General features: G+C 42.9%; 1 protein-coding gene across 7 annotated transcripts in view; it reads right to left on the bottom strand.

The window, feature by feature from the left end:
* abca2 (ATP-binding cassette, sub-family A (ABC1), member 2) overlaps window positions 1-25,691 on the bottom strand; it is a 576,571-nt gene that overhangs the window by 149,125 nt on the left and 401,755 nt on the right. For all 7 annotated transcript variants that reach the window (XM_078550348.1, XM_078550347.1, XM_078550346.1 and 4 more), the window contains 2 exons: window positions 22,833-23,037; window positions 7,460-7,624 (listed from right to left, as the gene is read on the bottom strand). In XM_078550348.1, the coding sequence (XP_078406474.1) occupies window positions 7,460-7,624; window positions 22,833-23,037 (370 nt within the window). The remainder of the gene's footprint in view (window positions 1-7,459; window positions 7,625-22,832; window positions 23,038-25,691) is intronic.

Here is a 25,691-nt window from a genome sequence, read left to right on the forward strand (position 1 = left end):
GACAGAAATCTTTGTATCCTCACTGGCTACGGGTGAGGTCCCAGAGGACTGGAGAATGGCCAATGTTGTTCCATTGTTTAAGAAGGGTAGCAGGGATAATCCAGGAAATTACATGCTGGTGAGCCTTACGTCAGTGGTAGGGAAATAATAGGAGAAGATTCTTCGTGACAGGATTTACTACCATTTGGAAGCAAATGGGCGTATTAGTAAGAGGCAGCATGGTTTTGTGAAGGGGAGGTCGTGTCTCACTAACTTGATCGAGTTTTTCAAGGAAGTGACAAAGACGATCGATGATGGAAGGGCAGTGGATGTTATATACATGGATTTCAGTAAAGCCTTTGACAAGGTCCCTCATGGCAGACTGGTACAGAAGGTAAAGTCGCACGGGATCAGAGGTGAGCTGGCAAGATGGATACAGAATTGGCTTGGTCATAGAAGACAGAGGGTAGCAGTGGAAGGGTGCTTTTCTGAATGGAGAGCTGTGACTAGTGGAGTTCCGCAGGGATCAGTGCTGGGACCTTTGCTGTTTGTAGTATACATAAATGATTTGGAGGAAAATGTAACTGGGCTAATTAGTAAGTTTGCAAACAACAATAAGGTTGGAGGAGTTGCAGATAGTGAAGAGGATTGTCAAAGGATACAACGGGATATAGATCGGTTGGAGACTTGGGCGGAGAAATGGCAGATGGAGTTTAATCCGGACAAATGCGAAGTAATGCATTTTGGAAGGTCTAATACAGGCAGGAATTATACAGTAAATGGCAGAACCCTTAAGTGCATCGACGGGCAGAGGGATCTGGGTGTACAGGTCCACAGGTCACTGAAAGTGGCCACGCAGGTGGATAAGGTAGTCAGGAAGGCATATGGCATGCTTGCCTTCATCGGCAGGGGTATTGTGTATAAAAGCTGGGAAGTCATGCTGCAGCTGTATAGAACCTTGGTTAGGCCACACTTGGAATATTGCATGCAATTCTGGTCGCCACATTACCAGAAGGATATGGGGGCGTTGGAGAGGGTGCAGAGGAGGTTTACCAGGATGCTGCCTGGTCTGGAGGTTATTAGCTATGAGGAGAGGTTGGAGAAACTCAGATTGTTCTCACTAGAGCGACAGAGATTGAGTGGCAACTTGATAGAAATTTACAAAATTATGAGTGGCATGGACAGAGTAGATAGTCAGAAGCTTTTTCCCAGGGTGGAAGAGTCAATTACTAGGGGACATAGATTTAAGGTGAGAGGAGAAAACTATAGAGGAGATGTGCGGGGCAAGTTTTTTACACAGAGGGTAGTGAGTGTCTGGAATTCGCTGCCAGAGGAGGTGGTGGAAGCAGGTACGATAGTGGTGTTTAAGAGGCAGCTTGACAAGTACATGAATAGGATGGGAATAGAGGGATACGGACCCCGGAAGTGCAAAATGTTTTAGTTGACGGGGAATATGATTGGCGCAGGCTTGGAGGGCCGAAGGGCCTGTTCCTGTGCTGTACTTTTCTTTGTTCTTTGTTCTTGTTCTAATATCTTTAGTAAAAAGTGAGCAAAGTATTTATTCAATACTCCTGCTATTTCTCCGTTACTACCTGTCATTTTATGTTCTTATTATTCTTTCAAGCGTTGTGGATGTCACTGGCTAGGCCAGATTTGTTACCCATCCCTATTTGCCCTTGGGAAGGTGATGGAGAGAGGCTTTCTTGAACTGCTACAGTCCATCTTGTGCAGGTACACCTACAGTGCTGTTAGGAAGAAGTTCCAGGATTTTGACCCAGTGATAATGAAGGAAGGACGATACAGTTCCAAGTCAGGATGGTGTGAGGCTTGGAGGGGATCTTGCAGGTGGTGATGTTCCCATGTGTTTGTTCCTCTAAGTGGTGGAGGTCACGGATTTGGAAGGTGCTGTCGAAGGAGCCTTGGTGAGTTGCTGCAGTGCATCTTGTAGATGGTTCACACCGCTGCTACTGTGTGTTGGAGGTAGAGGAAGTGAATGTTCAAGTTGGTGGATGGGGTGCTAATCAAGCGGGGCTGCTTTGTCCTGGATGGTGTCGAGCTTCTTGAGTGTTGTTGAAGCTGCACTCATCCAGGCAGGTGGAGAGTATTTCATCATACTCCTGACTTGTGCCTTGTAGATAGTGGACAAGCTTTAGAGAGTCAGGAAGTGAGTTATTCGCTACAAAATTCCTAGGCTCTGACCTGCTCTTTTAGCCCTAGTATTTATATGGCTAGTCCAATTCAGTTTCTGGTAAATGGTAACCCCAAGGTGTTGAGGGGTCAGGGGTGGGAGGGGGGGGGTTGTGGATTCAGGGTTACCAGATGTCAGATCTTGCCATTTTTCTGAGAGGCCTGAGGCATTTTGCAGTACCTGGAGTATAATTAGATTAAAGATTGACAGCAAACATGTCAAAGTGTAAGGCTGGGATTTTCCAATCCCGTTGGTGTCGGGTGTCATGGCAGGCATGAGTGGACAATATGGCGAGAAGGCCAAAAATTGGTTTCATGCCGTTGTGAAACCAGTTTGTGATCGTCCGCTCCACCCATCAATAGCGGGCCACGTTTCCTGCCACCGCATGTCGGGAACCTAATTTCAATACTTTTGCATCTCATTATAAGCCCTGCACACCAGAATCATCCCCCCACGCTGGAACATCCAGGCGCATCAGCATTCACAATTGTACATAAGCGACGTGCACCTGGCAGGCTGCACTTTGCCCGGGACTTTGAGATTTGTTTGCCTACCCTGCTTCACCAGCATTCATGGTCATCAGCGCCAAGGCTTCATAGGCAGCATCACATCACTTTTAGGGGGGCTCACAGGCAGTTATCTACCTACCAGACCAGCCATAGGCGGGGTTGGCTTTTCAACGGCTGCAGGGCTAGGGCTTGCTTGGGGGAGGGGGAGAAGTGACCTCAGGCAAGTGAATAGGTTGCAGAGCTAAGGCTGTAATGGGGAAGGGGGCTATTCCAGGGTGTGTGTTGGGGCACATGTTGATCTGTCCAAGTGGCCTCAAGATGATGAGGGCTGAGGAGGCAGTCTCCACAGGAGATTAGGACAGATGGAGATGTCAGGGTGTGAGTGGTGATGTCCCTTGAGCTGGTAGTGAATGAGGTGCCAGTGAATATGTAATGAGCTTGAGAGTGTGAGGGTTTAGAGTGATGAGATGGTTGCCTTACCCTGGTGACACAGACGAGATCATTCATCCGTTTCCTGCACTGGGTGGCCAATCTCTTGTGTGCAACATTGGCACTGACCACCTCTGCCACCATCTCCCAAGCCGGAGTGGTGAGACTGATGGGCCTCCTGCAGCCAGAGCGGGGTAGAGGACATCACGATGGGCCTCCACGGTATCCAGAAGGCATTCCAGGGATGCGTAACTAAATCGAGGGGGCTGCACTCTTCTTGGCTTTTGGGGCCATGCTTCACCGGAGCAGCCCTGGGCTGCAAGCATTGAGAAGTGTGCACGTGGCTGCAGTTTAATTATGGCGCCCTGCGTGAGGAAGTGGTGAGGTATTGGTGTGGTGGGCAAATCAGAGGCCGCCTGCCAGCGAGACAGTGTGTTTTCTGTGGCTGCATAATTAATAAGGCAGGAATGGGACAGTACGGGGTGAAAACCCGCCATTGCAGCCGGCAGGTTAAAAAACATATTTCCCACTTGCCATCGCACTTTGTCCAAATCTGGGACGATTCCGCCCTAGATCAGCCACATTGAAGCTGGATGGTGCTTTAATAAGGCCACAGCTTAAAAAAATGTGTTCATTTTGGGTCACTGGAGCACCAGAGAAGCACTCAAGATAGAAGTTGTGCAAAGAGCAACTCCGCAAACTTCTCGGAGCTGAGTCAGGTGGGGTCAAGAGTCGCCCTGACTACTCAGTGCGGGAAATATCAGGATAACTACGCGGAACACCACCATGCTAATGCAACAAGGCACTTAATAGCACTTAAATTCTTGCATGGCCCACTTTAAAAAAAAATGTCCCATTTTCGGACACCGCCGGTTTTCAGATAGCCAGATTTGAGGTACTGTGCCCCTATTACCATTGAATGTCAAGAGGAGATGGTTAGATTTTGCCACTTGACACCTGTGGCGCAAATCTTACTTGCCATTTATCAGCCCAAGCCTGAATGTTGCTGTATATGGGACACAGACTGCTTCAAATCTGAGGAGTTGCGAATGGTATTGAACATGGTGCAATCATCAGTGGAAGTCCCCACTTCTGATCTTTTGATGGAAGGAACGTCTTGTTCATCCTTTAATGGCCCATTTTAACTTTCCTTCTGTTACTAGTGTGTCTATGGAACACCTTATTATTTCTTTTTGTATTCGTTGGCAATTTGATTTTATAACTTCTCTTTGCATTCCTGATGGTTTTTTTAACTTGTCTCTGAAGTTTCTCCTCTCCTTTAATATCTAATTCCTTATTTTATGTATTTTTTTTAGATTTAATTCTCCATTTAGTTCTTTATTCAAACACAGTGCCCCATAATTAGTTATATTGTTTTTGTTTCTCTCGATTTTTTTCTAACTCGTCATTTTTCAAGATTTTCTCCTACTTTGCCTTCTTTCATTCTGTCCTAGTTTCCTCATAATTGTTTCAATTCCAATCTACTACCTTAGATTTTATCCTACTGATGTCACTCTCAGTGCTAATCTTGAACCTTAAACTTTTGTGATCATTATTACCAAGATGCTCTCCTGCTCTTACATTTCCTATCTGTTCTGGTTCATTAAGCGTTAAAAAATCCAGCAGTGATCTTTTTCTTACTGGACTTATGAGTGGGAAAGGTGTGCTGTGTAAAAACTCAATTCATTTTCCTCTTTTCTCTATTTCTTTCTGCCCGTTTATTTCTGGGTAGTTGAAATCTCCCATGAATATTATTCTATGCTTGCTGCTACGTTCATAGATTTGCCTACATATTTCTTCTGCCAATTCCTTTCCACTATTTGGTGGTCTATAGTACACTCCTATAAGGGTGCTGGATCCCTTATCTTTTAAATCAATTCATATGGATCCCATATCTATCATATCACTAATTACATCCTTTTATTCTGCTGCCATTATGTTATCTTTAGTCTTTAACAAATAGTTACTCAACATCTCCTCCATCCATAAGAGTTTTGACGAAAGCTCATTGACCTGAAACATTAACTATTTCTCTCCCCATAGATGCTGCCAGGTCTCCTGAGTCTGTCTTTATTTCAGGTTTCCTGCATCTGCAGTGCTTTGCTCCCCTCCTTCCTTTCTAAGTGTATTATAGTGTGCAATATTCAGTTGCTAATCCTGCTCTCTATGTGATCATGTTTTAGTTATCCTTACTATATCTGGATCCTTTCAACAAATTATTGCCTCCAGTTCATCCACTTCGTTTTGAATAATGCATACAGTGCTCAATGGGTTAAATTTTTATTTTTATCCATTATTCCTCTCCCTTTGTTTTCAGTAGTTATTTTACCTTTATGCTCTATAGCTTTATCCAAACTCCGGTCATTCATGTTACCCTTATTTCTTCCCTTAGTTTGTCATTTACTTTCTTTTTTGTAATTTCTAGCAGTTCCCTCCCCCGTGTTATTAGTTTAAAGTCTTATTTATCGCCTTAGTTATCCATTCAGCCAGAATGATGGTTGCAGCCCAGTTCAGGTGCATTCCCCAGTGCCACAGTTCCTGCCTGACTCAGTATTGGTGCCAACATCCCATGAAGTGGAACCCTTCCTTCCCAGGCCACTACTTTGGCCAGCTATTGACTTTCTTAAACTGTTTGTCCCACTGACAATCTGCATGTGACTTGGGTAATAATCCCAAGGTTATGACCTGTGAGGTCCTGTTTTTAAATTTACCTCCTAAGCCATGACACTCATTTAGTTGGATCTCTTCCTTAGATTTTCCAAGTTTTTGCTTCCAACATGGAGCACAACATCTGCATCCTGCCCTTCCCTTTTCCAAATTCTTTTCCAGCCATTTTGAGTTATCACTTACCTTGACACCAATTAGGGACTCTCAAACTGAAGGCAAAGAATGCTATCTATCCCCCTAATTATAGGATTCTCAATAAGTACGCTCTCTCTACTCTACACCTCCTCCCCTTGGAAAGCCTCCTGCTCCATGGTGCCCTGGCCAGCATTCTAGCTGTCCATCTCACAGTCCTTCTCCTTACCCTCACAGGTATCAGGTAATTTGTAACTGCTGGCTAGAAGCAGTGTCTGCTGGATCTCCTTCATTCACTCTCCTCTCTTTCCTTTACCGGGTTAACAGACCATCACACCTACCCTCCCTGCATCTGCGCTCTGCTCTGGTGTCTGGACTCTGCAGTAAATTATCCAACATTTTCCCCTCCAGCGTTATGTGCCAGAGTGCCTCTAGCTTAGACTCCAGCTCAACAACTCTGAACTGGATGCGATGAGGCAGAGACATTTCTTGCCGAGGTGGCATTTAGAAACTGGTTTTCAACAAATTCCCACATACTCCAATCTTGGCTAACTTTATTCATTAACTAATTTATTTAGTCATTCATCTGTTACCTTTCGCTTATTTATTGAATTAATTAGTCACCTGAGGTTTAGTTTTATTAAATAGCTGGATTTAGCTTTCTTTCAACTAAATTAGTAATTACAATATGGAGATGAAATTTTTCTATCCAGTGATGCAAAATGGACTCGTAGCAAAGTGGCAGCTGATTTTTCAGCATTCCAGTTTTAATTTCCAGTGGCTTGGAAAATATTGGTAAGGTTTTTAATTTCAAACCAAGTAAAAGCAACAGTGAAACCAGAAAACGAGTCTCCACAAAGATTTAACTATCTTTCTGTGAACGTCAGTGGAAGGAGGCTCGGGCACAGTGAAAAATCAGCTGCTGATTCACTGCGTATCAATTCTGTGCTGCTGGCATAAAACAATTTCACCCCCATTACTTACAGCACAAAAACAGACCGTCTGGCCTGAAATATCCATGCCGAAATTTATGTCCTATAGGAGCCTATAGGATAAACATCAACTGTTTATCAGTTATTAGCATAATACAGTTCGAGTTCAATTACTTTACTCATATTCCTTTGACTTGCACTTAATACATCAATAACAAAAATCCTTACTAATCCAAGCTTAGCACTAACTACTAAAGATACTAAACCCACAAAGGGATATCTAGACACTTATCTGGATAATAACCTTAATTTCTGCTGGTTCTGTTGCTCCTCTCTGTGTGTTAATTAGGGCATCACATTTTCTACTTCTTTCTGTGAGATTATTTATCTATTTACTCGGTTTAAATTATTTAGTACCTCCTTCCCCTTCTGCTCCAAACTCCCACTCTCACCAAATTCCCGTTGCCACTTGCTTTTGCAGATTCTCTGAATTCTGTGCACACGTGGCTCTGGACTGAAGTACCAATCCTTCCTACTATCTCAAGCTACTATGCAGAACAACATACACTGTTCAAATAGTGAAGCACCTCAGCAAGCAGAAATAGATGAATCAGTTAAGTTACCCAGCCTCCTGCTCTCCATTGCACAGGCCTGATCATCCTCCATGATGCTGAGCCGACTGCTTCTAGACCAGGGCCAGGACCATTCCCATGTTTCAATTCGTCCGTTGCCCAACCAATAGGATTTCTGAAATGGAAAGTACCATGGTCTGGGCAGTCCGTACATTCCTGGATATGAAGGAGAAAATAGGTTAATATATTAAGAACAAAGGAACATAGAACACGTCGTGTTCTCTAGCTGTCCCAAATCACTGGACAGGCAAATAATTATTGTTCATTCTTAGGTAAATACAGCAGCCAACAGGTACACAGAAAGGGTTCAAGAACAAGTTACATGACCAGTTAATCTGCTTTTGGTGGTGCTGTGTTAAGGGATGTTGGTTACAACACTAGTGGAATGCTCCTGTTCTTATTTTACATCCACTAGGCAGGCAGACAGGGTCTGAGTTTAATCCAAAAGGCAGCACCTCAGTAGCACACTGAAGTGTCAACTTAGAATATGTGCCCAGGTCAACAGTGGGGCTGGAATCCACAACCTTTGAACTCGAGGTGATTCTTGTACCAGCAAAACAAAGTGACACTGAGATTATTGCCTTCGCATCATTCTAAGACAATCTATGATATGATATATTAATCATAGAATTCTATTACAGTCAACTACAAATCATTTCTTGGTAACTTCCAGGAACAATATTGCCATCCTTCCTCTGTGTGTAAACAATCCATAGTGCAGGGTACATTGGTTAATTGGCATCACACTGACAGCACAATAGCAGCTTGAAAATAATAAGAGAAGTGCAGTATACATTATTGGAAACAAAGACAGGCATCCTGTAATGATCTCTAGATTGTAATCAACTCCAGAAGTTCAGGCATATAATATAAACCATTTAATCTTTGATTGTTTCAAAACAGTATTGGCAGGGTTGTTGTTTCATGTGGCTGAATAGGTTGGATGCTTTTCATTACGTTAGATTTCTGAATTTTCAAGGGGGCTCAGGGAATTGCATTTCACGACGGTATACTGAATAAATAAAATTCAGCTTTTATCTCACAGGAAGATAGGATTTTCATCAATGCTTTCAGTGTCAAATCCATCCAGTCTTCCCCATAAACCTTGATCATCAGCTATCCAACCAACATCACATCACTTTGGTAGCTTTTCAAAAGATCCTTTGTTTAAAAAAATTCCATGAAATTACTTTCCTAAATGTGAAGCTGCTTCTTCAAATCATTTGGTAACAGTGGCATCCGTGTCTTAACAAGCAGGAGGAGAGGAGAGGAGGAGGGGGGGGGGGGGGGGGGGTGGAGGGGAAGAGGGGGAAAGGGGGATGGAGGAAGGGGGGAAGAGAGGAGGGGGGGAAGAAGAGAGTGGGGTAAGAGGAGACAGAAAAGATAGGGAGGACTTGCATTTAACCACCTCAGGATATCCCAAAGCACTTTACAGCCAATTAAGTATTTTTGAAGCGTAGTTACTGTTGTAATGAAGGAAATGCAATGGTCAATTTTCACACAGTTACATTCCACAAACAGCAATGAGAAAGCAACCAGATAACATGTTTTTGTGATGTTGATTCAGGGATAAATATTAGCCGAGACACTAGGGATAACTCCCCTGATCTTTGCATAGTGGGATCTTTTACGTTGACTTGAGGGGGCAGACTGGGCCTCGTTTTAAGATCTCATCTGGAAAACAGGACCTCCAACAGTGCAGCAATCCCTCAGTACTGCACTGAAATGTCAGCATAGATTAGGTGCTCTAGCCTCTGGAGTGGGATGGTCTGAACTTGCAGCTAGAAAGGACAACTTGCTTATTACCTTCATTAAATTGTCATCATTGCCATTTTCAGATCCTTCAATGTGCTGAAAACAATTACTCAATAACATTAGATATTGTGCGGATGGAAGCACATCGCACATCAGACCTTCAGTCAAGCTGTTTGGTAGACAAAGTGCGAAAGTGAAGCACCAGCTGTTTGTCAGCTGTACTCCTGAGTTTCAAGCCGATTCCCCGGCTGTTGACTTGCAAATCTCTTCGCAGCTTTCTGTTGTATCGCAGGAGCTTCATTTAAAGTATGTATGAGTAACAGGCAGGAGGAGTGCAGTGGTGTGAGAAATAAGAACACAGGAATCATTAAAGAAAAAAGCTGAAAGTGTAAATCCGTGATGGCACTTTGCGCAGTTTCCTGGCATTCCTCACAAATGACCAAACACGGGAAGATAAAGGAGGGGGGAGGCGAGTAACAAGCTTCAATTACAGCCACATGCAAAGCAGGACTGCCACCACTGATAGAGCTAACTCAAAGCAGTGCAACTGTACAGAGAGAGTATAACTATCAGGAAAGAGTATATCAACCAGGGTTCTTTTCTCTGGAAAAGGGAAGGCTGAGGAGTAACACAGGTACGGGGATATCTGCAACCGTGCAGTACATTACAATAGTGACTACACTTCAAGAGTACATCTTTAGCTGCAAAGTGCTTTGAGACATCTGGTGGATGTGAAAAGTGCTACATAAATGCAACTCATTCTTTTTTTTCTTAAGTTTTCTCAGTAGAGATTCCACTACATGTATAGTACACACCATCTGAAATGAAACTATTCACTCGCTTTGTCTCACGTACCCACAACCCTCTGAGTGAAAAAAACGGAAGTCTTTAAAATTATGCTGTTTTCACTTGTAGGGAGTTCAAAACTGGGAGTCACAAATTCATACTGCACAGTATTTACAGCACAGAAACAAATCATCAGCCCAACTGGTCCATGCTGGTATTTATGCTCCACACGAGCCTTCTCCCATTCTTCTTCATCTAACCCCATCAATATATCTTTCTATTCCTTTCTCCCTCTTGAGTATATCTAGTTTCCCCTAGAATTCATCTATCCTCTCTATCACTTTCACATCCTTCTTAAAGTGCGGCGCCCAGAACTGGACTCAATACACCAGTTGATGCCGAACCAGTGTTTTACACAAGTCTAACCTTGTTTTTATATTCTATTGTTCGTTGCCACAATAGCCTTATTGGGACCGCTGGCATCATCTTGCTTCCTCTCTGGCTTTCTTCAAGCCTCCCTCAGTCCATGTCTCACTGTTATCTACCCATCCGATTTTTCTTCTGCCTCTTCTGTTTTTACTCCCAATGTCTCCTTCAATTGTTGCCAGGACAAGGCTGTCAGTTCTTAGTTTCCAAAGTTCATAATTGGCTATCTTTCTCTCCCTATTTGTACTTAGCAACCCTTTTGACTCCTGAACTTCCATGTTTAATTAAATTTTCAAACCATTTATTTACTTCAAAACCACTTCAATCTCCCTGGGGCAGCTCCATGCCTCAGGGAGATTGAAGCGCTCTTTCATGCACATGCGCGAAAGAAGCACTGACCCAGACTCTCCCTCCTCCCCCCGCCCTCACAGGTAGCGCTAGCGCTACGGCTCACATCTTACGCTGGATGGGCCTTAATTGGCCTGCCCATGTAAAATAGCAGCGCAACCGCCCCCGCTGACTGAAAAATTCAGGCCATTGTGTTTAACTTGCTTAACTTCGACCTAACCCACTCTTTTATACGAACATATGAACAGGAAGCAGGAGTTGGCCATTCAGCCCCTCGAGCCTCCTCCGCCATTTAATAAGATCATGGCTGATCTGATAGTAACCTGAAATCTGCATCCCACCCACCCCTGATAACCGATCACCCCCTTGCTTACCAAGAATCTATCTACCTCTGCCTTAAAAACATTCAAAGACTCTGCTTCCACCACCTTTTCAGGAAGAGAGTTCCAAAGACCCACAACCCTCTGAGTGAAAAAATTTCACCTCATCTGTTTTAAATGACCAGCCCCTTATTTTTAAACAGTGACCCCTAGTTCTAGATTCTTCTACAAGAAGAAACATCCTCTCCACATCCACCCTGTTGAGACCCCTCAGGATCTTACATGTTTTAATCAAGTCACCTCTTACTCTTCTAAACTCCAGCGGACACAAGCCTAGTCTGTCCAACCGTTCCTCATAAGAAACCTGCCTATTCCAGGTATTAGTCTGGTAAACCTTCTCTGAACTGCTTCCAATGCATTTACATCCTTTATGTTTCTGTCTATCTAACTCTATGCCCAAAGTCTAGGATGCTGTATGTTTTATTAACCACTCTATCAACCTGTCCTGCCACCTTCAATGATTTATCTATATATACACCAAGGTCCCTCTGTTCCTGCACCCCTTTAGAACTGTACCCTTTATTTTATATTGTCTCTCCACATTCTTTCTAACAAAAATGAATCACTTCATACTTCTCTGCATTAAATTTCACCTGCCACTTGACTGATTCAACAGCTGGTTTATGTCCTTTTTAAGTTCTACCCTACCCCCTCACAGTTCACAATACTTCCAAGTTCTGTATCACTCGCAAGTTTTAAAATTGTGCCCTGTACACCAACGTCTAAAGGTCAATAAGAGCAGGGGTCCTAACACTGACCTTTGGGGAACTCCAGTATAAACTTTCGTCCAGTCCGAAAAACAATTACCCATCGCTCTCTGTTTCCTGTCCTTCAGCCAATTTCATATCCATATTGTTACCGTCCCTTCTATTCCATGAACTCTAAATTTGCTAACAAACCTATTGTGTGACGCTTTATCAAATGCCTCTTAAAAGTACGTGTAGACCATATGAACAGCATTAGCATCATCAAACCTCTCTGTTATCTCATTAAAAAACTCCAACAAGTTAAACACAAAGGCCTGAGTTTTTCAGTCGGCAGGCGGGCTCGGTGGGAGCGGGCAGAAACAGTCGCGGAGCCGGCCGCTGCCTGCGATTGGCCCCGTGCCGCCAATTTACACGGGCAGGCCAATTAAGGCTTGTCCAGCGTAAGACGTGAGCCGTAGCGCTCAGCGCTACCTGTGAGGGCCGGGGGAGGAGGGAGAGTCGGGGCCAGCGCTCTTTCGCGCACATGCGCAAAAGAGCGCTTCAATCTCCCTGAGGCGCTGCCTCAGGGAGATTGAAGCGCTTTTGAAATAAATAAATGGTTTGAAAATTTAATTAAACATGTCGCCTCATGTGACTGTGTCACCTGAGATGGGACAAGTTTTTATATTTCAGATTTTTAAAAAATTTAAGTGATAAAAGCTTTAGGAAACCTCACCCCGCTCGTGGATGAGGTTTCCTAAATAAGCGTGAAGGTCACTTGCCTTAAGGTTGGACGGGCAGCGTAAACAATGACATTAATTAATTTGTTAATGGGCCTTAATAGGCCTATCAGTTATCGGTGGGCGTGCAGCCGACTCCAGCGCGCACCTGCCGAACGAAACATCACGAGACTGCGCGGTGACGTCGGGACACACGCCCAATGTCATCGCGCGTCATTTTATGCGCTGGCGTGTCAGGCCTGCCCCCGCACACCGACTGAAAAACTCAGGGCAATGTTCCCTTAATAAATACTTGCTGGCTTTCACTAATTAACCAGCATTTGTCCAAGTGACTATTAACTTTGTCTTGGATTATCATTTCTGGAAGCTTCCCCACTACCAAGGTTAAACTGACTGGTCTGCATGTTCCAAGCTTATCTTCACACTCTTTTTTGAACAAGGGTGTAATATCTGCAATTGTCCAGTCCTCTGTTACCACCCCAGAGTCTAAGGAAGATTGGAAAATTACGGCCTGTGCCTCTGCAATTTCCGCTCTCACTTCCCTCAGCATCTTCCATGCATCTCATCCAGTCCTGATGTCGTATCAACTCCAAGTACAGACAGCCTATCTAATACCTCCTCCTTATCAATTTAAAACCCTTCAGTCCTCCTCTTTCACTATGACCTGTGCGGCATCTCATTCCTTGGTAAAGACAGATGCAAAGTATTCATTTAACACCTCAGTCATGCCTCCTGCCTCTCTGTGTAAATCCCCTTTTTGGCCCCTAATTGACTCCACTCAACCTTTTACCACCTTCTTAACTATTTATAAGCCTATAGAAGACTTTTGAATTCTGTATTATGTTAGCTACCAATCTCTTCTTATACTTCCTCTTTGCTTCTCTTATTTGCTTTTCAATTCTCCTTTCAACCTTCTATATTCAGCCTGGTTCTCCATTATCTTATCCACCTGACATCTGTTATAAACACACTGTTTCTTTTTCATCTTAATCTCTATCTCTTTCGTCATCCAGGGAACTCTGAATTTTTTTGCCCTACCTTTCCCCTTCATGGGAATATATCTCGACTCTGCCTGAACTATCTCGTCTTTAAAGGCAGCCCATTGTTCAGCTACAGTTTTGCCTGCTAAACTTTGATTCCAATTAATCTGAGTCAAGTCCCTTCTTACACCATTGAAGCTGGTTTTCCCCCAGTTAATTATGCTTACTCTGAATTGATCTTTGTCTTTTTCCACAGCCAACCTAAACCTTATGATACAATGATCATGGTCCCCTATTGACATTGATCCACTTGGCCCACTTATTTCCAAAACCCAAGTCTAGCAATGCCTCCTTTCTCATTGGACTGGAAACGTACTGCTGTAGAAAATTCTCCTGAACACACACTAAGAACTCTTTCCTCTCTTTGTCCTGTACACTAACACTACCCATGATGACCTTTGACCCAGAAGCAGTATGGTAAGGAAGATTTGTAGTTTCTTTAAAATGTCTGTGGAATCTGTAATTGTTTTAAGGATGTTTTAAAACAAATGTATTGTAATTTTCTTGGATAATAAATACTCATTCATGTGGCTTGGCAACCCTTAACCCGGAAGCAGTAACAACAGGAAGGAAGTTAAGATATCGATTCCATGTGGTCAGACACAAAGGAGAGCTACAAACAGAGAAGCTGGAGGGTGAAGGCTCAGATGCAGACACAAACAGAAAGCAGACAGAGACAGAAAGAGGAATACCCTAAAGTCCTGTGGGGAGAATAAATAAATCTCTCAAGAAGAAGTCAGTTTATATGTTTGGCAGGAAAGGAGACAGGGGCTCTTGGAGGCACCATATGAGCTGGCTATAAGGTCTAAACACGGAAAGCTGCGCGAATATGTCAGAGACACTAAAAAGCTGGGTGTTTTCTTAGGATTTGTCAAACCATGGACCAGGGTGTTATTGGTTGGTTGCTGAAAAGCAACTCTGGAAAGCTACATCATCAGAACTGTCACCCGAGGGAGAAAGGGTCCATTGAAATGTGCCTTGCTGATGATAATCATACCCGTGAAACCCAAAGGTGAAAGCTGTTGTTGGATAGCACCCCTAAACTACCCGGCATTAATAAACAACAGCATACTGTAGAACTGTGTAGCTACATAGCGCCACATGTCTACAGGGAATGGTGCAAATGCTTAAGGTTGTGTAAGACGTATCTTTGTTATATTGGCTATTTGAAGGGAAATTTACCTTTTTATTTGAAATATCATTTTCTTGTTGATTCATGTTTACTTTGCATTTGTTCTGATTCACATTAAAGTAAAAGTTACAAAAAGTGATATCATGTTGGTAATTTCCTTGTTTGGGAGTCATTCAGTAAATTTGGTTTACATTCCACTCTGGGTAACACTATCTCAGTCTATGTTTGGACAATTAAAGTCCCCATTATGACTACTTCATAATTCTTGCACCTTTCTGCAATTTCCTCACAAATTTGTTCCTCTACATCTTCCCTACTAGTTGGTGGAATATAGACTACTTGGAGCAATGTAATTGAAACTTTTTTGTTCCATAGCTCTAGCCAAATAGATTCTGTTACTCACCCCTCTGGGACATTCTCTCTCTCTCTCTCTCTCCAGCACTGCAATGTTCTCCTTAATCAATACTGGCACCCTCCTCCTTTCCTATCTTCCCTGAACACCGTGTATCCAGGAATATTTAAATCTTTTGTCTTTTACCCTATTCCCTTTTGAAAGCCACGATTGAATCTGCCTCCACCATGCTCTCGATCAGTATATTCCACATCCTAACCTCTGGTTGTGTAGAAAAAAAAATTCCATCAAGCTCTTTGGTTCTTTCGCTATTCACATTAAATCACCGTCCATTGGCTCTTGATGAGTTTCTCCCTATGTACTCTCTCGGGTCACCTAACGATTTTGAATACTTCTAGAAAAACTCCTCTCAATCTTCCCTTCTCTAAGTAGAACAAACACGGCTTCTCATGGGGAGAGAGACTGCGAGGTTCTTAAGCAAATTGATATAGGGAGTGACAAGGTGTTGAAGGTGTTGGCAGGCTTATAAGTGGACAAGTCTCCAGGCCCAGATGATTTGTGTCCCAGACTGCTGAGGGAGGTAAGGGATGAGATCACAGGGGCTCTGACCCAAATTTTTAATTCCTCTCTGGCCACGGGGGGAGGTGCCAAAGGACTGGCGAACAGCTAATGTGGTTCCGCTATTTAAGAAGGGTTGTAGAGATAATCCAGGGAACTACAGGCCAGTGAGACTCACGTCAGTGCTAGGGAAACTATTGGAGAAAGTTCTGAAGGAGAGTATCTATCTCCATTTGGAGAGGCAAGGTTTGATCAGGGATAGTCAGCATGGCTTTGTCAGAGGGAGGTCATGCCTAACAAATTTGATTGAATTTTTTGAGGAGGTGACCAGGTGTGTAGATGAGGGTAGTGCAGTTGATGTAGTTTATATGAATTTCAGCAAAGCCTTTGACAAGGTCCCACATGGGAGACTTATAAAGAAGGCAAACGCACATGGGATACAGGGTAATTTGATAATGTGGATTCAAAATTGGCTTAGTTGTAGGAGACAGAGGGTGATGACTGAAGGCTGCTTTAGTGACTGGAAGCCCGTGTCCAGTGGCGTACCACAGGGTTCTGTGCTGGGTCCCCTATTATTCGTCATTTATGTAAATGACATAGATGACTATGTGGGGGGGGTAGTATTAGTAAGTTTGCGGATGACACAAAGATTGGCCAGGCGGTTGACAGTGAGGTTGAGTGTCTTGAGCTACAGGAAGATATAGACAGGATGATCAAATGGGCAAATAAGTGGCAGAAGGAATTTAACCCTGAAAAGTGTGAGGTGATACACTTTGGAAGGAGTAATCTGACAAGGAAGTATTCAATGAATGGCATGACACTAGGAAGTTCTGAGGAACAAAGGGACCTTGGCGTGTGTGTCCACAGATCTCTGAAGGCAGAGCGGCACGTTAGTGGTGTGATGAAAAAGGCATATGGGACACTTGCCTTTATCAATTGAGGCAAATATTACAAAAGTAGGGAGGTCATGTTGGAGTTGTATGGAACCTTGGTGAGGCCACAGCTAGAGTGCTGTGTGTAGTTCTGGTCACCACATTATAGGAAGGATGTGATTGCACCGGAGGGGGTGCAGAGGAGAGTCACCAGGATGTTGCCTGGGATGAAACATTTAAGTTATGAAGAGAGGTTGGATAGACTTGGGTTGTTTTCGTTGGAGCAGAGAAGACTGAGGGGCGACCTGATCGAGGTGTTCAAGATTACGAGGGGCATGGACAGGGTGGATAGGGAGCAGCTGTTCCCCTTAGTTGAAGGGTCAGTCACAAGGGGGCATAAGTTCAAAGTGAGGGGCAGGAGGTTTAGCGGGGATGTGAGGAAAAACTTTTTTACCCAGAGGGTGGTGATGGTCTGGAATGCACTGCCTGGCAGGGTGGTGGAGGCGGGTTGCCTCACATCCTTAAAAAAGTACCTGGATAAGCACTTGGCACGTCATAACATTCAAGGCTATGGGCCAAGTGCTGGTAAATGGGATTAGGTAAGTAGGTCAGGTGTTTCTCACGTGTCGTTGCAGACTCGATGGGCCGAAGGGCCTCTTCTGCACTGTGATTCTCCGATTCTATCAAAATAACTGAAGTCCCTCATCACCAGAACCATTCTCGTAAAACATTTTACATCCTCATTAAATGTTTCTTATCCTTCCTAAAATACGGGGCGCAGAATTGGACATAATACTCCAATTGAGGGTAATCTCGTGCTTTTTAAAAATTCGCCAGAACATCCTTGCTTTTATACTCTATGACTCTGTCTATAAAGTTTAGGATCCCGTCTGTTTTATTAACTGCCTGCTGGCCCTGCCCTGCCACCTTTGATGATCTGTGCACATATACCCTCAGGTCCCTCTGCTCCTGTACCCAGTTTAGAATTGAACCCTTTATTTTATCTTGTCTCTCCTTGTTCTTCCACAAAAACGTATACCTGATGCTTCTCTGCATTAAATTTAATCTGCCACATGTCTGCCCGTTCCATCAGCCTGTCTATGTTCTCTTGAAGTCTATCATTGTCCTCCTCACAGTTCACAATGCTTCCCAGTTTTGTATCATATACAAATTTTCAAACTGTGCCCTGTACATGCATGTCTAGGTCATTAATGTAAGTCATACTGCACCATGGGCAACCCCACTATATACCTCCCTCCAGTCTGAAAAATAACCAGTCACCACTACTCTCTGTTTTCTGCCACTCAGCCAGTTTTGCATCCATGCTGCCACTGTCCCTTTTATTCCATGGGCTTCAACTTCGGTGACAAGCCTGTTATGTGGAACTTAATCAAAAATCTTTTGAAGATCCATGAACACATCAGCCACATTACCCACATCAACCCGCTCTGTTAGCTCACCAAAAAACTCAATCAAGCTAATTAAACACAATTTGCATTTAACAAGTAATTTCCTTAATTAAAACTATATTTGTTCTTTCTGGTGTGCTGGCTGGTTATCTCGCAACCAAAACCTGATTATCATAACATTGGGAAGGATGTGTGAAGGAAATATTAACATTTTGTCCACAGATTCTTTTCCTTGTGCTATTTTATTATTTCCTGTCCCCAAAAACACACGTCACTCATTCCCTTTCTTATCCTTGCAGTGAAGTTTCCTGTACCTTTCCCATTCCCAAAGGCTCAGCCCAAGGTGCAGATCCACAGACACTTAGGTTCTGCACCCAAGTGGCCATTGCTTAATGTTTGTACATAGCTAGGGAGCATTCAACATTGGTATGCATTGTAACCAAACGTAATTCTGACCTCGTCTGATATCCACATTGATGTGCTATCGAACAGGAGTCACTGGATTGCAATCAGAAGTGGGAACTTTCTCCATGTCTTTCCCATGGCACTTGAACATTACGGTCAACTACTGTGCCTTCTTACCACCACTGCCTGTAAAGACTATGTGGGGATTTTCTCACCCTGCCGTGGAGGGACCCGCCAGGCCAACCAAAGGTCCGCAGACTTTCAGCGGGACTGGATGATCCAGTGGTGGGCGGGGCCAGAAAAATCAGGCCCTAAGGGTCAAACGTGGGACCTTCTTAGTTTTTGGCTCAGTGGCGCTGCACTGTTGAGCTCTGTGGATTCCTTGAAGCCACTTCAACACCCCATCCTGCTCTCATGCCCACATGTCTGTCCTTGGCCTGCTGCAATGTTCCAGTGAAGCCCAACGCAAACTGGACGAACAGCACCTCATCTTCCATTTAGGCACTTTACAGCCTTCCAGACTTAACATTGAGTTCAACGACTTCAGAGCATGAACTCTCTCCTCCATCTTTACTCCTTTTTTAATGTAATCTTTTTTTAAAAATTCTTTTCCCCAACACCATGCCCCCCTTCAGCCTGAAGGGCCATCTGTCGCTTGTTTCTATGTTGTGCTTTCACAGAGCACTGACCCTTGTTCTCCTTTTAAGACATTCTGCTATCCTACCTTTACGCCACTATCAGCACCTTCTTTAGTCTTTAACGCTATCATTAACACTCCCTTTGTCTTGTGTCCATGACATCTTTATCAATCTCTCCTTAGCTCTCACCTATCCCTGACCTTCTATTTTGCTCCATGCCCCTCTTAAACAATATAAAATCCATCACCTTTCTGCTTCTCTTTAGCTCTGAAAAAGAGTCATGTGGGCTCGAAACATTAACTCTGTTTCTCTCTTCACAGATGCAGCTGGACCTGCTGAGTTTTTCCAGCATTTTCTGTTTATTTTTAGATAGTTTATTTTGAAAACAATGCATAATTTATGCAAAGATTTGATGAATTCTGCCATATTGAAAGCAGGATGTACACATTGGGAAAGATTAACTGATGTGCAGTAATACAGTCATTTAACCATATCTGTATAATTTCAAATGTCTAAACTTCACAAACTTATTTACAAATCTAAGTAGAAACAAAAGGGTGCGTTAACATGTTTATTGGGATTCTTAATGGTTGTGTTCATTTACTGAATATATGGCAACTAATATCTTTAGCAAAGTTGCTTCTCTTTGCAAGTGTAGCTGCAGTATTATTATTAAAATAAAGGGGGCACATAATGTGTATATCAAGCTGCAACTTTAAAATGGTCCATAGCTATTGTATGACTATCAAACTCCCTTTCCCAATTAGATAAATATTTAAATCTCCATGTTTTGCAGTAGTCACACAATGGTAAATTGAAATTTCTCGTCTTGCACCTGAAAACATGCTAAAACACCAAACCAGTCAAAACAAACTTCTCAAAGTTCAAAGTTAATATCTAGAACTAAATAGGGTGATGCCAAAGTAGGACTGACCATTCGAGGAGATGGTTTACAAGCTTAAAGCAGAAAATTAGAGTTTAATATTTTCAGTTTGTCCATGATTTAACGAAGAATCAATGCTCATTTCAAGGAATGTGATGCCAATTATTCACAAAAAATGTATTTTTCTTTGACTGCCTCTCCAGAGGGATCAAACTGATTGTACTTCCATGTCTGTCAAACTGACCCCACAAAATCAATGCGCCTGCCATTGGAATTGTATTTAAAGCCAGGCTACGACTGCATTTACATGGGTTAACTGGCAAATCATTGCATGGGCATTAAGCAAGTGTGTAGAATTAAAATGAAATGTGTTGCAAACGCACAAACAAAAGCGATCATTATGGCACTTGGCAAAATAAGAAGCTTGCTTATAATCTTAGCATTGCTCTGACACGTTCAGAAATTAGTAGTTTCATTTAACAAACCAGTTAAAAGAGTGACATTCATTCCCCCCTGAAATTTGACCCATAACGTCATAAGATACTGAAAGGCAAAGGTCCAGCTGGACCCATAACATCACATCCTTCGTCCAACCAGATAGCAGACTTGCTCTGCACAAACGGAGCTCTGTGCCTCTTCCATACATCCACACAAAAATCTGTCTCAGACTTTATTCCTTGACAGAACAGAAGGTTGTTAATCCTTTAAATCCTACATCGGGCCACAGGAAGCGAATCGGTTCTAGGGAACCTCATCAACAACGGTAATATCCCAGTGATTATTGAATATAAAGCAATAAGAAGTCAACATAATAATACATTTGAGCAAAAATATGAAGATTTGGCAGACCCCCTTGAAACCTGCTCATAGACCCCTAGGGGGCTGGTTGAGAACCTTTGCTTTAAAGAACTGTTACTTGGCAACTCATGAGTATGACAGTATGAGCCGTTGAATCAAAATTAATTAGTGCACTCTATGTTTTATAGATTTTCGTAGGAACATAGAAACATGAGTTGATCCTTTAGCCTCTCAAGCTTGATCTGCCATTCAATTAGATCTTAGCTGATCTGTACCTCAACTCCATTTACCTGCCATTGACCTGTCATTTCTTCATATCCCTTGATTCCCTTACCTAACAAAGAAAAAAAAAATCTATCTCACTCTTGAAAATTTCAATTGAACCAACCTCAGCAGCATTTTGGTAGGGGGGAGTTCCAGATTTCCACGAAGTTTCACTATATCTAGGCTTTTGAACCCCTTTATAATTTTAAGAATCGCAACTAGATCAACCTGCAAATTTATAATCTCAAAACAATATGAAACATGTTTATGCAACTGGCCTTTATAATTGAAGCATTTAAGTTTAAATACCATTCTGGTGAATGTACTGTGGTGGGTGTGCTACAGTTCAGTCAGGGAGTCCACGTATCTGTGGCAATATGCACTTTTACATGCATATATTGTCCAGAGTTATGGATAGTGATGTTAGAGGGTCCAACGCTCTTTCAATCACATGGCTGACCAGGAATCTCTCCCACTCTTACCGCATGCCATTTGGATGTGTTGTAAATATTTGCAGGTTGATACTCAACCTGTTTGGCCATGATATGAATGCGCCTTCGTTGGCCATCAAGCCCTGGGGTACGATGCGAACCTGGAACTCCTGGCTCAGAGGCAAAGTCACAACTCATTGTGCCACCAGACCTCCTATGAATGTACTGTGCCCCCTTCCAAAGCCAATACATCTTTCCTGAAGTGTGCCACCCTCACCTTGCAGTCCAGTTGGGGATAGATCAAGGCTCTGTACAACTGAAACATCACTTCCTCAATTTTGCATTCCAACCCTCTCAGGATAAAAGGCAACATTTTTTAAAATGCTGTGTAAATTTTAGCCATCAATAGTTAATGGTGCAGGTCAGATGACAGGAAGATACATTAAGCTCTAGGGCAGCATTGTAACTGGATCATGAGAGAAATAACATGCACTTAACAAAAATGAGGCACTGTATTACTAAAATGGAACAGGAAATAAAATTCCATGGATCAATCTTGCTCTTAATTGGAACTTGTTATTACCCCAGTTGTTCTTAAGTATCGTACCTTGTTAATGGATGAATGCAATGAGCAAGTCAGACAGAATATAGACAGACAAAGAGAAATGAATCTAGATAGATTGTGACAGATATAGCAAGTAATTAGGTAGGCAAAAATGGAACTGTGCTGTTTATTGCAAGGGGAATTTTGCTACGGCTGTACAGAGCATTGGTGAGACCACATCTGGAATACTGTGTACAGTTTTGGTCTCCTTACTTAAGGATATAATTCTATTAGAAGCAGTTCAGAGAAGATTCAACGAACTAATTCCTGGGATAAAGAGGTTATTTTACGAGGCAAGGTTGGTTGGTTGTGCCTTTATCCATTGGCGTTTCGAAGAATGAGAGGTGATCTTATTCAAACATATAAGATCCTGAGGGAACTTGACAGGGTGGGTGCTGAGAGGGTGTTTCCACTTATGGGCGATACTAGAACTAGGGAGACAGTTTAAAAAATAAGGAGTGTCTCACTTAAGACAGAAATGAGGAGAAATTTTGTCTCTCAGAGGGTCATTAGTCTATGCAATCCTCTTTCCCAGAGATCAGTGAAGGCAGGGCCGTTGAATATTTTTAAGGCTGAGTTAGATAGATCCTTGATTGACAAGGGAGTCAAATGGTATAGTGGATAGACAGGAAAGTAAAATTGAAGCTACAATCAGATCAGCCATGATCTTATCAAATGGCAGAGAGCAGGCCCAAGGGTTGAATGGCCTATTCCAGATGCTAATTTGTATGTTAGTATGTGACAGGGAGGCAGAGACTGAACACATGTGTAGGAAGACAGAACGAACTATCTTTGATACAATGACTGCAGACACTTGTAAATAAAACTTGCAGAAATACGAGAAGTGAATGAAATACCTGGATGAACAGCCTCGATGTACCACGTTAGTACTCCATAGACAGTGGCATCGACGATCAGCATGACCATGGAGAGGAGTAGGTTGAAGTCATCTCCTTCTACTGGTGACTGATTCAAGGTGTGCCACTGAATTCCAACACCTGCCACTTCATAGAGTGCAAAGTACTTAGAACCAAGCCCAAATGCAGTTGTGGACATGAGGGACTGCAAGTACAAAAAGCAGCATGAGTACTCAATACTGAGTCTTTGATATCACACAATTATGGTGTTCCATTACATGTGTTTGGATATATATATATATATGTATATTATACATATTATTTTAATACAGTAAGCAAAGTTATTAGTGACTGACTATAGTGATCCTATAATTCCGAGCAAATCATAAAGAGTGTTTCTAAGAAAGCGCGTTGCAATGTTTGCTGAGGTGTTTTTAAATAAGGGTTGTTTCACTCTTTCTGCAACATGCATCTTGGATTACTGTGCGTTATAGAGTTTCCCCCACACCCTCCCAACCAAATCTGCAGTTTGGTGCTAGCTCTGTCTAAATCCAGATCTAAATGCGTGAACTTTGTGGAAACCTCAAGTCCTGGGCTGCACCCAGCTCTGCAGTGACCGGAGCAATATCATTAAACCCCTCCAACATGGTTTTACAATAGGGATGCATTTTTGGACAACCTCCTCCATAATCCCTGCTGGGCTTTGAGGGTCCAATTGCACATTTCAAAATAGGTGTATTATGTTTGAAAATTGACCTCAACTTTGCCTCATCTCAGGGTCCCTTTCCTAGTCACCTTTTACTGTCAAAACTAGACGCCATCAATATAAGATAGTTACCAAGAAATCCAATAGGGAATTCAGAAGAAACCTCTTCACTTGAAAAGAAGAAAGAATGTGAAACTTGCTACTGCAGGGAATGGTTGAAGCAAATGATAAAGATGCATTTAAGGGGAAGCAAGACAAACATTTGAGGGAGAGGGGAATAGATGGTTGTGATGGTAAACTTAGATGAGAAGAAATGGGAAGAGGCTTGAGTGGAGCATAAACACCGGCATGGACTGGTTGGGCTGAAACGATATGAAACGGCATAGAAACAGGCCTATGTAATCCTATGTTGTTTTTTATTTGTTCATGGGCTAGGCCAGCATTTATTGCCCATCCCCAATTGTCCTTGAGAAGGTAGTGGTGAGCTGCCTTCTTGAACTACTGCAATCCATGTGATGTTTGTACACCCACAGGGCTGCAAGGCAGGGTGTTCGAGGATTTTGACCCAGTGACAGTGAAGGAATGGCGATTCCAAGTCCGGATGCGAGTGGCTTAGAGGGGCATTTCCAGGTGGTGGTGTTCCCATGCATCTGCTGTCCTTATCCTTCTAGATGGTAGTGGTTGTGGATTTGGAAGGTGCTGTCCAAGGAGGCTTGGTGAGTTCCTGCAGTGCATCTTTTAGATGGTACACAATGCTGCCACTGTGCATCGGTGAAGGGAGTGAATGTTTTTGGATGGGGTGCCAGTCTTTGTCCTGGGTGGTGTCGACCTTCTTCACTGTTGTTGGGGCTGCATTCATTCAGGCAAATGTGTTCTGCAAGTGCAGGCACAGTAAAAAGAGACGAGGGAAGGGACTCAGAGGAGGTGAAATCGAGGTCATGTATATCGGACCTATTTTCATTTTCAACTTTAGTCTAACTTCCCTACTTTTGAATTCTAACCCTTTAGAAATAAAGCCTAGTGCTTGGTTTGCTTTTTTCTCTGGGCCTTGCAAATCTGTGGCACAACTTTTAACAACTGATGTATTTGTATTCCGAGATCACTTTGTTCCTCTACCCCAGCTAGATTTGCACCTTCCCAGTAAGAAGTGACCTCCCTATTCTTCCTACCAAAATGTACTACATGAAATTTATCTGTGTTGAATTGCTAATTATTTTCCCAATCATCGAGTTGAATAATGTCCTCCTGTAATTTGTTGTAGTCCTCCTCAGTATTGACGATCCCCACCAATTTGGAGACACCAAATTTAGAAATTGCGTTTGAGTCCAATGTTTAAACCGTTAATGTAAATTGTGAACAGCATGGTCCCAGCATTGAGTCTTGTGGAACACCATTCCCACCTTCTGCTACTCTGAACAATTAACCATTTACTCCTACTCTGCAATTCATTCTGCCTAGCAACCCAGACATTACTACCCTCAAGGTTCTTTTTTTCAATTTACAGCTTAACTTTTTTCAATAGAACTTCCTCCCTGTTCCTACCCATGTTGTTTGTTCCAACATGGACCATGCCAAGTGGGTCTACCCCCTCTCTTTCCAAGTTCCTCTCCAGCCTTCCTGAGATATCCCTTACCCTGGCACTGAGTAGGAAACACATCCTCAGAGATTCTTATTCTTGGTAGATTAGTTAAGATCTAATCTGTAGCCTGTCTGAATTCAGCTTGCAGCACATCTGATGCTGCCATATTAAAAGGTGGTGACAAGGGCCTTCCCCATCAGATCCTCAGTGCACGCTCAGAGTCTCATAGCCTCCACATGTTGCCCTCGAGTGGAATATCATGCATTAAAAACAGGACTGGCCTATTTCAGTAAAAGGTTCAGAGGGCACTTTAACGATTTTGGTATTCATCCACCTTGTTCTGGATTGTGCCTTTGCACAGCAGGTCTGGAAAGAAATGCAGTGGTTTTTTGTTTTGTCGAGGTTCATTTGAGCAGCTGTGTAACACAGAGTTGCATGCTCTACAGGCTGTTCCCAGAGATGCACACCAAGATAAACAATAACTGCTGCTGGAGGACAATCAACGTAGTGAAAGATGCTCTTCAGTCACCCAAAGTTTGCTGGTCTTCCACTGCAAGGGGCTGTCAACAACCAA

Source organism: Cetorhinus maximus, chromosome 10, assembly GCF_964194155.1.
Source record: "Cetorhinus maximus chromosome 10, sCetMax3.hap1.1, whole genome shotgun sequence".
NCBI classification, from domain to species: domain Eukaryota; kingdom Metazoa; phylum Chordata; class Chondrichthyes; order Lamniformes; family Cetorhinidae; genus Cetorhinus; species Cetorhinus maximus.